The sequence below is a fragment of the Triticum urartu genome, chromosome 3A (assembly GCF_056163025.1).
Source record: "Triticum urartu cultivar PI428250 chromosome 3A, HENAU_Tu73, whole genome shotgun sequence".
Lineage (NCBI taxonomy): Eukaryota > Viridiplantae > Streptophyta > Magnoliopsida > Poales > Poaceae > Triticum > Triticum urartu.
In genome coordinates, this window is record NC_141875.1 from 534,560,111 (window position 1) to 534,572,284 (window position 12,174).

At 45.4% G+C, this 12,174-nt stretch overlaps 1 protein-coding gene and 2 pseudogenes across 1 annotated transcript; 2 read left to right on the forward strand and 1 right to left on the reverse strand.

Moving 5' to 3' along the window:
- The first annotated feature begins 502 nt into the window (after nucleotides 1-502).
- LOC125548665 (protein STRICTOSIDINE SYNTHASE-LIKE 10 pseudogene) lies at nucleotides 503-1,715 on the forward strand (annotated as a pseudogene).
- A 476-nt stretch (nucleotides 1,716-2,191) lies between these two features.
- Nucleotides 2,192-5,150, forward strand: LOC147980401 (putative calcium-binding protein CML23; annotated as a pseudogene).
- A 230-nt stretch (nucleotides 5,151-5,380) lies between these two features.
- Nucleotides 5,381-11,275, reverse strand: LOC125544897 (protein PAT1 homolog 1). The gene is made up of 5 exons (XM_048708685.2): nucleotides 10,999-11,275; nucleotides 10,513-10,670; nucleotides 9,254-9,310; nucleotides 8,641-8,710; nucleotides 5,381-8,011 (listed from the first exon to the last, which is right to left on the reverse strand). Exons 1-5 carry the CDS (start codon nucleotides 11,057-11,059, stop codon nucleotides 5,931-5,933), a joined length of 2,427 nt encoding a protein of 808 aa, XP_048564642.2. The 5' UTR covers nucleotides 11,060-11,275; the 3' UTR covers nucleotides 5,381-5,930.
- Nucleotides 11,276-12,174: the final 899 nt, after the last annotated feature.

The window sequence follows — 12,174 nt, forward strand, 5'->3', positions numbered from 1 at the left end:
ATGTGGCAATCGGCCCTAGTCACCATGGATCTGCATTAATTCGTAACAAGTGATTGGTCGATGCCTCGATCACGCTCTAACTCGAATACTCGATCCAAGAGCATGCGGGGAATCGCCTTCGCCACCCGCCGCGGCCGCCGAACGGAGGCGCTCCACCTCTCTCTCTCTCTCTGCGGCGAGCAAGATGATGGGCCTGCACGGCCCGCGCTAAAAATTGCCATAGGTCGGCAGGCCCAACTTGTTCACTCCTGCGTTTTATTAAGTTTGATTGAATCGTGGGCCAAGATTTCTCAAAAAAAAAAAAAGATTGAATCGTGGGCTGGGTCGTTTCCGCAAAACATGCAGCCGTTGTTTTGGTCCACGATTTTTACGAGAGCAATCTCGTAGTCGACACGTACTCGAAACTCGTAGCCGAGTCGGGGCCCCAGATACCGTCACGTACGAGTATAAAAGGCGAGACGCCCACCCGATTTCCTCCACCAGAACATCGAGGAGAGCAGATAGAAGGAAATCCGTCGGGAGGATTCGAGTGCTTAAGCCAACAACAACCACGTGCGTACGTGAGATCGACCAAGCAAGTTCGCGAAACATGGGCTGCTCCATGAGCCGGTTGGTCAAGGCGACGATCGCGGTCGTCTTGCTCGTCATGATCTTCACGTCCGGCGCAATGGCGGCCACCAGCTTGGACGCCACCCGGATCCAGCAGCTGCCGTTGGCGGACGGACTTCTCCAGGGGCCAGAGAGCGTCGCCTTCGACGCCCAAGGGCACGGCCCATATAGCGGCGTCTCCGACGGCCGCATCCTCAGATGGGACGGGAACAAGATAGGCTGGACCACTTACGCGTACGGCCCTGGCTACGACGAAGACATGTGCAGGGCTTCGATATTCCGCCCGGCAACTTCCATGGAGAGTCAGTGTGGCCGGCCGCTCGGTTTGCAGTTTCACCACAAGTCTGGGGATCTATACGTGGCCGACGCCTACAGGGGACTCATGCGGGTTGGTCCTCGTGGCGGGGAAGCCACGGTATTGGTCAATGCGGTTGATGATAAACCTCTCCGCTTCACCAACGGGGTTGATGTCGACCAGGTCACCGGTCAAGTCTACTTCACTGATAGCTCTATGAACTATGACAGGACGAATCATGAGCTGGTCACAAGATCTGGGGACTCAACAGGGCGTCTCATGAGGTACGACCCACGTACCGGTGACGTCGCGGTCCTCCAAACACGCCTGGCATATGCAAACGGCGTCGCTATCAGCACCGACCGTACGCATCTAATAGTCGCATCTACCGGGCCGTGCAAACTGCTGAGGCACTGGATCAAAGGGGCCAAGGCGGGGACATCTGAGCCATTTGCCGATCTCCCTGGCTACCCCGATAACGTGAGGCCTGACAGAAGGGGAGGTTACTGGGTGGCATTACATGGCGAGAAGAATGAATTGCCCTCTCGCCCCAATAGCCATATGCTCGCTGTGAGGATCGGAGCTGACGGCGAGATACTCGAAGAGATGAGGGGGGCCAAGCGTGTGAAGCCTGCAGAGGTCATGGAAAGAGACAATGGGAAGCTTTACATAGGCTCTATTGACTTGCCCTATGTCGGTGTAGTTACACGCAAGTAGGGAGCTTGAAATATTTCTTGTGTTTTGCAAATAAATGTAATTCCTTTATTATGCACATTGATTGTCGATAAATTATTTTGTATGTCTTAAGTTTCTCAGACCCGCCAATATTTTTTTATTTGATTGATTACAATAATCGTGAGTTTCTTTGTTGATTGACGGAAAGGTTATCAATCGTAAGTTACGGCAAACTGTTCATTAATATGATGCATGCTTTGACGATGATTTCTCCTTGTTGGGTGTGTTTGTTTGAACCAGAGAACATTTTATGTGCAGCGATCGTCAGAATAACTAGTAGTGGATTCGTCCGTCCAGACCGTGGGAAGGTGGCCGTATTTGCCGTCGATTGCCATATTGAGCTGTCTCGTATTCCATAATAAGGCAATAATGCTCTGATTCAGGGGCGGACACACGTTGAGCTCAGTGGGGGCAAATGCCCCTACTCGATTTTTGCTCCCGTAAAGGCTTGTACAATGGTTTATAAAATAGTCTTATCTTAAGTTTTGCATGTAATTTAAAGATAACAAAAAAGAGAGTCTACAATGGATTATCTCTTAGCCTTATTTTGAATAACTAGCAATTCCTAAAAACATGGTGAGACATATTGTGTAAAGACATCATCTCTTGTCTTCTCTTAAATAAGAGAAGACAAGCCTTTTCTTATGAGTTCTCTCTCCTCCATCTCATTGATCCTACATGGCACTCCTAAGATAGCATCATTGTACATGCCCTAATACTAAGCCCATGGTATAAAGCCTTGCCCCCACTAAGCCCATACTCTTTGCCCCCACTCATTTATTTTTTCTGGTTATTTTCCAAACAAAAGTCAGCCCATATGGCTTGATCACGCACGAACTACCAGCGGGCTTTGCAAAACAGCGTACTAGCTTTTCCTTTCGTGAATCGCAACGGAGTCCGGACGCGATGCGCCTCCTCTCTTCCGCCCAGTCGCCCAGACAAGATGCGACGGGCGCCCTCGCCAGATCGCCTTCGAGCTCTGGTAATCATCGTCGATCCGTGTTGTACACGCTGCCGGCCGGTTGGCGTGCCGTTCTTTGATCCTTGCGCCCTTGATTGATCAAGGTAAGCCCTAGACCTAGGTTCACTTCATCTTTACAATCTTCTGTTCTAGTTCTTAAATTGGTGTTCTTTTCCAACTTTCATGTTAGAAAGCAGTGAGTTTTACTTTTTGACGATGCAACCAAGGTGCTTCTGTGATTTCATATAGATCGGCTAAAGAAAAAAATACATGGTGGTGTGGTTTATCAAAAGGGAAACTGGGACAAAAACTAAAAGAGAAAAACGAAGAGAAAGTAAGGAAAAACAACTATGTCGATGCCGGTCGACAAAAAACACCATTGATGGAATGAAGAGATTTTTTTTCTTTTTTGCAAAATCTACAACTGGCAACACTCACGAATTTGTTGATTTGAACTAACTTTCTAGGAATCCATCTATAAGAAAGAGAATTACATATTTCCTTTGCTTTGTAGAAAATAAGATTTTATGGAAAAAGTCGCCACTTGGACGAAACGGAAGGAGGTGATGCGCTCAAGATTATTTTCATTAGATTTTAACATGTTTTCTCTTTAAAAATTGCATGCTATAATTTGTGTTTAAGACTAAAAAGCGGCATATTGATATTTTTCAATTTACTGGGTCTTCAGTGATTAGTTTAATTTTACATTGGCAATGAACTTATCATAATTATGTGTGATGAAATTATATTATATAAAAATATATGATGTTTTTTATTAGGTGCTATAAGTATGCTTGTGTAGTTGTGTCACTAGTTTTTATAAATGATTTAGCCATTATTTTTATTAGGCGCTATAAGTATGCTTGTGTAGTTGTGTCGCTAGTTTTTATAAATGATTTAGCCATTATTTTTATTAGGCGCTATAAGTATGCTTGTGTAGTTGTGTCGCTAGTTTTTATAAATGATTTAGCCATTATTTTTATTAGGCGCTATATGTATGCTTGTGTAGTTGTGTCGCTAGTTTTTATAAATGATTTAACCATTAGTACTCACATATACCTCTGCGAAAAAAAGTCATATGCATCTTTGCCCCCTCTCAATTTTCATCCTGGCTCCGCCCCTGCTCGCCAGCCCCTGCTCTGATTGGGAGGGAAATAAAAAGATCGATTGGTTTGGAGGCACAGACTGAAACCAGGATCAATCGATTTGGACCAAACAACAGCTCAATTCGTTTTAGCTAGGGCACGTCTAGACATGTTTTAGATCCATGCCGACGCTGACGAATTTGTCGGCGAGCTCCACTTCTTGTTCTTGTTGACGCCAAACTTGTTGATGTGGTCTGGAGATGGCCCTCATGAGGGTCACCTCCAGCCCATCCATGACAATGTACTTGACCAGGCCCTTCACGTACCCACCGCCGGCGCCTCCCAACGACGACGCTGAGGCCTTGGCCGCAGCAGACAGCAGCACGAACGTCACCTCGGTCGCCAGCCTCCATGGTGGCCGTCGCGCAGGTGTACAATCTTGGCAGCGGGGTACAGGGCCCTCTACGATTTCATCATGGTCTCCAACTCATCGAAGGTGAGCAGCCCGTCTCCGTTGAGATCAACCTAGTACGAATCATGGCGCGGCACTCGCCGACATCCCGTCTGGCGCCCACCTCAGGCTCGCCGGCGTGATGGTGCGATGAGAAGCCCGTGTGCACGGCGCACTTGGCGGTGCCACTGAACTCACCGAAGCGCCGTACTACATTACAGTCAAAAGAAGTTCACTGGGCCAAAACTGAAGTTCAATTTTAAATGGCACGGCGGTTTCAAATAAACCCATCGTTCTCGCCTCCCATATATTCCGTCAAAGAAGGTCACTCATTTTATTTTTCCTGGTCCGAAATTTAACTCGCTATTTGACTTAGTTTGCTCGCCCATACCAATTCCCAGCTATAAATACCAACACAGCAGAACTCCATGTCAACCAGCAGGAAACCAGCTACGATCCCAGCCGAGTGAATGAGCATGGCCGCATCAGGCGAGTTCAGCCGTGTGTTCGCGGCGTTCGTAGGACGGCGACGGCAAGATCTCCACGGCCGAGTTGTGGCTCTGCATGTAGGCGGCACTGGGCGGCGACATGTCAGCCGAGGAGGTGCAGGCCCTGATGGCCTCCGCAGATAGCGACGGGCTGCTGGACGAGGAGGAGTTCCTGAGGCTGGTGCGGGAGGCTGAGGCCGGCCACGAGGAAGAGGAAAACAGGTGCAGGGAGGCGTTCAGGATGTACGAGATGTAAGGGAGGGGCTGCATCACCCCGCTCAGCCAAGCTGATGATGAGCAGGCTAGGGCTGCACCTGCAAGTCGACGAGTGTCAGGCTATGATCCGCCGGTTCGACCTCAACACGACGGGGTGCTCACTTTCGACGAGTTCAAGACCATGATGATGATGATGATGATGGCATGAGATCTAGATTATGCCCACACATACAAAAACTCAACTTCTATGCAAGACATTCGGTTTTCTATAATGAAAAATCGGACAGGGTGGCCTCTCTTTTGCTCCAAAAAAGGAACTTTGTATACTTTCTCTGGTTGATTGTGATTCTATAATTTCTATCTTTGATTCATCAACAGATACAATTGTATTGTTCTATAGCCAACTAGACTGGCCCCACATCCCTTGACAAAAACAAAGTGCCAAACTAAAAAAGATGAACAAATGACAATGCTTCCATTTCCAGTGCTCCACTATTAATATCAGTGGATACCTGGGAGGGACATGACACATCTATAAAATGTTGCAACGAAGAAAAACATCTTTCCAGCAGTAGCATATAAATTGCACTTACCCATCATTATTCCAACATACCTGGTCCTAAATAAAACAGATGGACCAGACTCCACACTTGACTCCTTGGCACCTTCCATGCTCCAGTAAAAAGAACAGACAGGAAAGCTCTAGCAGTCGAACCTGTACACTACGGTCTTCTGCACCACGGGCGCATAAACGTTAAAAACTAGATTGCCCCGACGAGCGAGCTGACCGGTTCATCCACTGCACAGAGTTACAGCAATATAAGTACATGTTCTCCATGGTCTATCTGTGATCATCAGGAGGGTGTGCTATAGTAAATGACCCACATAAAAGGGGGGATCCATCTCTTTTTGTTGGTCTATGAGATTAATCTGAAACCTACACTTAAGTCACAGACTGAAATAAGGCTACTTTCCTGAGCCCATGGAACTTCTCCCAGCTCAAAACCTTATCAAGGGGGTGATCATGCATGTCTTCGGATATATAAGAATCACAATTCCGAAGACAATTGTGCAGAGGCCTTGAGCTATATTAACCAGGAACCGATTCAGAAGAGATGTGTCCACCGCTAGCACCAGGGGGATTAAAACTGCTGGCAGGCGTGGTTCTCTGAGCGAAATCAAGCAGCATCTGCCGTTGCTGCTCGTTTGTGTGAGGGAGGCTTGCACGTAGCAACTCTACTGGCATCTCCCTGCTGGGTGCTTGAGAGGCTTCAGATCCAATCACAGAGCCTGATGCCTGCATCACAAACATCTGCAGAATACTTTCATACTTACTGAGGCAGTATTTTGTCAGAAGCCCAAAGAAAGCATCAAACGATGCCTGCCAGAGAGCTCGGTTTGACGGGGTATAGCTGGATACGGCACGCTGATCAGTCAGCAACTCAGTTGCTCGGTCCAGTACTGACTTGATAATAAGAGAAGCCCCGTCACCAGCAGAGCTACCAAGAGGACGGAGAGGTGGTTGTTCAGATGAACAGACGACTGCAGCAAGGCAAGCACTAAGAGCACCAAGCTCCATATGGTGAGCACAAGTCGAAACAGTCTTTGCCAGAGCAACTGTTGTCTCTGCTGCACTTGAATCTGATGGTAAACCCCCAAACAAGAACCTCAGGTGTCGGAAAATAGCCATGCACACAATCCTGGTCAACTCGCTTCCAGGGACAATAAGTCGGATATAACGAGCCAGAAGCTTACGTCCTTTGGGAAGAGAAACAATGCGAAGAAAGACAATATCATCCTTAGGGGCTAAACCAGATGAATTGGCAGATTTGCTGGGCCCAAGAGGGTCAGCAAGCTGAAGTGATGCGGCTAGACCTTCAAGGAGAACTTGTCGCCTTCGCCTCAGCTGAAAGCTATTCTCCTGTGCCTGGCTAGACTGCAGGAGCCTGTCAATATCATCGACCTCAAGAAGAAGACCAATGGCATCTTCAACAGTGACCCTGGCTGCTAGCATAGGTTCTTTCTCCAGGGACCTCACGGAAGACTTCTGATCATGAGGACCCTCACCTGACAAAGGATTGTCAACTTCAAGAAGAGACCGGGGCCTGCGAATGGAAGAGAAAGAAACTCTCCCAAGAGCATCGACCTGAAGATATGCATGCTGGTCACCACTTGATCTAGACTTGGAGGGCAAGTCTTTAACTGATGTTGGGGAGAAATTGGTCTTTTGCTTAGAACTGGAACCCTTTTTTGCCATGCAAGCTTGATGATAATAATCAACAACATAAGGATCACTGCTGTGACTTGCCGAGTGCTGCATTCTTAGAATAGACTCGATCTCTTCAGATGACATGTACTTGGATCTAAACTTCAGTCCACCACTCTCACCGTTCTGACTACCAGTAGTATCAGATGGTGGTTGAGAAAAACGTAAACTGTGTTTTCCCCTTCCTGATCTTGATCTCTTGTCTCTTGATGAAGGAAGACTGGTAGCAGATTCAAACCTGCCTGGTATCTCTGGGGGGTGATGATGGTAGAATAGGTGGGGTGGTAAATTTAGGTAATTCTGATGGTGGGATGGTTGGAGCTGTGCCAATCTCTGCTGTTGCTGAGAGAATAGCAGTGATGACATTGGGCTATTCGGAAGCGATATTTGTTTCTGTAATAAGTTTGGCAGTAGATTAAGGTGCTCCCCAGTGAACAGGTTGGCTTGGTTTGACCAGTCATTTTGCATTGGATTGCCTACATGCATATTAGGACCACCAAAGGGCATGCTTCCCCCATATGGTAGTCCATGAGGTAACCCAACCATATGATACGGGGAACCTGGCAGTGGCATGCTCGGAGAACCCATCTGTATCCCAGCTCCAAATGATGGAATGCTCCCATGACGTGTAAGACCTTGAGCAGGATGTGGTGATCTACCACCTGGTGGCGGAAACGAGGTAAACGGAGGAGACTTTGGTCCTGTGATAGGTTCACTGGAACGGTGCTGCAGTGGCTGCTGAGGATAGGAAGATGTTCGACTTAGCGGTTTGCTGTCCCCTTGCTGCACCAAAGAATGTGACTGTGATGACCACCATCTTTTACCTTCCTGGAATTCCTCATTTTCTAATATATCTTGATAATTGGGAAACTCTACATCCTCAGTCCAATCAACAGTTAAAGAACCTGAAGAATAAAAATCATTCCATAGATCAGTAACACATTGAATCTTGGGGCATAAAATTGACTTCTACTATACACATAATTCAACATAAGACAATTTTTTTATCCTGACAGAACAATATATAAGAACCTAAATTCGAGGCCACAAGGGATTGAAATTTGCTTAAAATAGTTGCTTTCCAACCAATAAATACAGACACCTCGCCACTCTTCCTGATAACACTGTGACATTAAATTTCGAAAATATGTGCAACAATGCAATAAAATCATATCGTACTGGAGCACATGCTGAGCTTTCAACAAGCCACATGCAAAAACTACAATATATTAATATAAACATTTCTGAAAAAAAAAACATAAATGTTTTTATCTACTGACATAGATAACATGATGTATAGCATGTCATAATTCCATACATAATATACAAGGTTAACAGTGAGAGGCAAAACAGTTGAAGCGACAAAAATAAATATGGTGCAGAAGAACATGCTGTGAAGACTGACTTGAAGATTCTTAAACAACCAAAGTTTGAGCATCATGTTTCATAGAGAGCAATAGCGAATATCACAAATAAGCTTCACACTATTAAACATCAGTGTTAATTTGTCGTAAGAGTAGCAATGTCAACTTACTTCCTCTTGAAATGGATCGTCTGTCACCGATAACACCAGGATTCCGTGTTCCACTAACGGTTCGGTTCAACTGAAATAAAATATGTAAATTTCTGAGTGCAAGCTAAGAAACAGTAATAGTAAACAAGCAGCTACTATGAACACATGCATCATATATAAGTATTAAGTCAAACAAAGACGAAGGTGAAGGCACAACAGACATAATCCTAAGTTGCATAGCCATTGACCAAAATATTACTCCAAAGCGAGTTCAATCCCCATGAACTCAGTGTCTACATCTTTTATGTCCAATAGGGCCTTTCATGGGTAAAAACGTAGAATAGGTAAATGTGTTCAGAATCAATAATCTATCTACGTTCACTAAGTTCAGATAATCAAATTATCAAGGATATAATAAGAAAAGAATGGATTGTCAAACAATAAGAGTAACCGCTTAGCAAAATATGATAAAGCATAATGTGGCTTCAGAAAGTTGCTAATTCAAGAAGAATCTGCTGAAGAATACTGTGTATCCCAAAAACATATGTGATAGGTGCATGTGGGAAAGGTCATATCCAACTCCTATCAATTTTTAAAGCTGAAACACTGGAGCAATAAGTTAAGAGTAGCAAACCTTAGCAAAAGTACTCGCAAGATCATCGAGGTCCGACAAGTTACTTAGATTGTCAATCTGTGGAAATAGGAGCTTGAGTCAGAATAACAGCATGCACTAGAGAATTTAAATAAATTAGAAATCACAAGAAAAGATAATAAAAAACAGGAAGCATTTCGAAAATGGTATGCACAGGGTGTCAGGTTAGCTAAAAGCATACACATGTCCCTGATTCCCCATACAAACTTTGTTTCTGAAAATACTGAACAGGGATTGACGGCTAATTACTTTACATGAACAATTTGCCCATTACAATCAACTCGAGGTATAAGTTTACACATGCGCTCTAGCTAATCATGATCACGCAGTACAACTGAGCCACACAGTCAGTGAGTCACTAAAAATTGGTCATGTTAAGCAGCATAAGCTTAAACTCGCTATGCCCAGAAATACATGACATGAATCTTAACGGCCAAACTTAATCCATAGGAGACTTAAACTAGATATTAGCATTGCAAGATCAACGACGCAATGTTGACTGCAAAAGCAACTAGAGCAGTTCAAAAATGGCATGCCTACCAACAGACCAATCAGCTCTATTATTCTGCAACATAGTAGATTCAATGGTTATTTTCACACAGCAGTATTGAAAATGTTGATCCCAAAGTTGCAGAAATAATTATGTTTGAACCCAACAAATGAATTCTGGGGTCAAACAACACAGGTGGAAGTATGCTAGGATCCAAATTGCACCAAAAATCCTACTCATAATTTCCTCAAAAAAAAATCCTACCCATAATCAACAATCAGATAAATACATAGGCTAGGCTACTCATATAATCAACAATCAGTGTTCTAGGGGTGTAAAGTCTTGACCAGTTAGTAACAGGGTGGGTGCAAGAAAACTTCTGCTTACTACATCCGAGGCAAGAAATTCCACCTCTAAAGGAACTTTTGTGCTCTGAAAATAAGTGCTAAAATCGTTCACTAGACGGCACATTAAGATAGCTCAAAAGTTCCCACCGGTCACCAAAGGACTTTGTGTTCCAACACTAGTGAATTGATCCTCATTTCCACCAGATACACCCCATAGGCCCGCAAGGATTTATTCGTGATTCCTCCAGCACTAACTCTCCAGTACTAACATCCAAGTTGCAAAATCCGCACGCCATCAAATTGGATCAAGCACGCATGAGAACCAAACACACAACACAAACAAGGCCAGCAGTCCATAACAAATACGGTCAGGGTGTGGACTAGGAAGGTTCCGGAGTCAGCACCTCTTCTCCAACCGAAGAGAGCCGGTACAAGCCACCATCCTCTGGCCCGCTGAATCCACCGCCATTGCCATGGCCACCATCAGCCTCCAAGCAACCTAGCTCGAGCCCGTCGCGCGGCTCCTTCCCGAAGAAGGCGTACTGCCCGGCGTCAAAACTATCTGCAGCAAGGAAGAACAGATCAAATTAACATCTTTACCCAGATTACAAGCTAGAACTAACTACGAAGAACAGAGGCAAGAACAGCATGGGAAGACCAATCAAGCGAACAAACTAAAAACATGTCTTCAGCTCGCCGGGTAATTCTCCGCTGGGAGAAGCAAGATTCGCACCAGAAGCGCAACGAAGGCGCCAGGCTCGAGCACCAAATCTACCAGGGCAGCACCAGCAACCCAACAACACCAACCAAACCGGCGAGCAGATCAAACGCTCCCAGGAAACCCAGCAAAAGCGCACCAAATTCGTTCACCACCCCGGCGCAAGCCTCACCTGCAGTGGAGGAGGAGGAGGCGCCGGCGCCGCCGGCGCCGTCGGCCTCAGCGCCCGGCATCTCCGCAGAAACCTAGCAGCAGGAACAGTAGCAGCCTGCGGCGCGCATCTAGCTACGGCGAGGGCGAGCGAGTTGGCGCGATTCTCTTCGGCTTTTGGATCTGAGAGCTGAGGGAAGGGATAGCTCGGCTCGGCGGCCTCGGGTGCTGCTGCTGCCTCCTACTTCTCCCTCCTCTTTCTCTCTCTCTCCCCCTCCCTCTCTCTCTCCTATCTATAAATAAATAAGTAAAGGGGAATATATTTTGGGATAAGGAGGGTAGCAATTGATTGCTCCCAAAGAAATAGGGCGTGCAAATTAAAAGCAGCCCGAAAATAAACACCGCCTTTTCCCTCTTGGTTGGGCGGGATTAGGGTTTCACGCTTTTGTTGCATTAATTAATTAATGCCTTCAAAAAAATTAATTAATTAATGCCTTCAAAAAAATTAATTAATTAATTATTACAATAAAAAAATTGGTGTTGCCTTGCAAGGCACACAACAGTGGATCAAGCAGGGGAAGTGAGATCAGAAACGGTAGATGATGGGAGGTGCTAAAGAAGTGTAGATAAGAGAGGGAGATGGGAGACTTTTGGCGTGGCTTGATTGTTACTCCATCCATATTTAACTTTTCTTTATGCGTTTTCTTTTTTTTCACTTTATCTCTGCCTCTCTTCTTATTATTATTATTATTATGTGGTGTCCTGTTTTTGGAAGGGACTTTGAAATCATTGGGTTTTTTGAGGGTGTCACTGCTAAACTGTGTCATTTACTATATGGTTTTCTCTCTCTTCTATGATTCATATACTTGTCTTCGGTAATGATGGTCTTGGGGGATGGATTTAGCACTCTGTTAGCAGTTGGTTGGTGGTGATGGGAAGTGGAGGTACTGTATTCGAGGGGAGGGATCAAGCATCAAGCATCCTATGTTACTGTTACTAATAGAAAAAAAAATATGAGATGTGGTGTGCTGCTTTGTTTACACCAAAATGTTACCTCCTCCGTTTTAAAGTGAGAATGATACTCCACGATGCTTATTTTCCCGAGATTTTTTGGTTTAGCTGATGCGACTCCTGCCTAGCCTTTCGAAAACAAATGTAGCTTATTTATTCTTCCCCGAGCGTGCTTGATTTTGGGGAT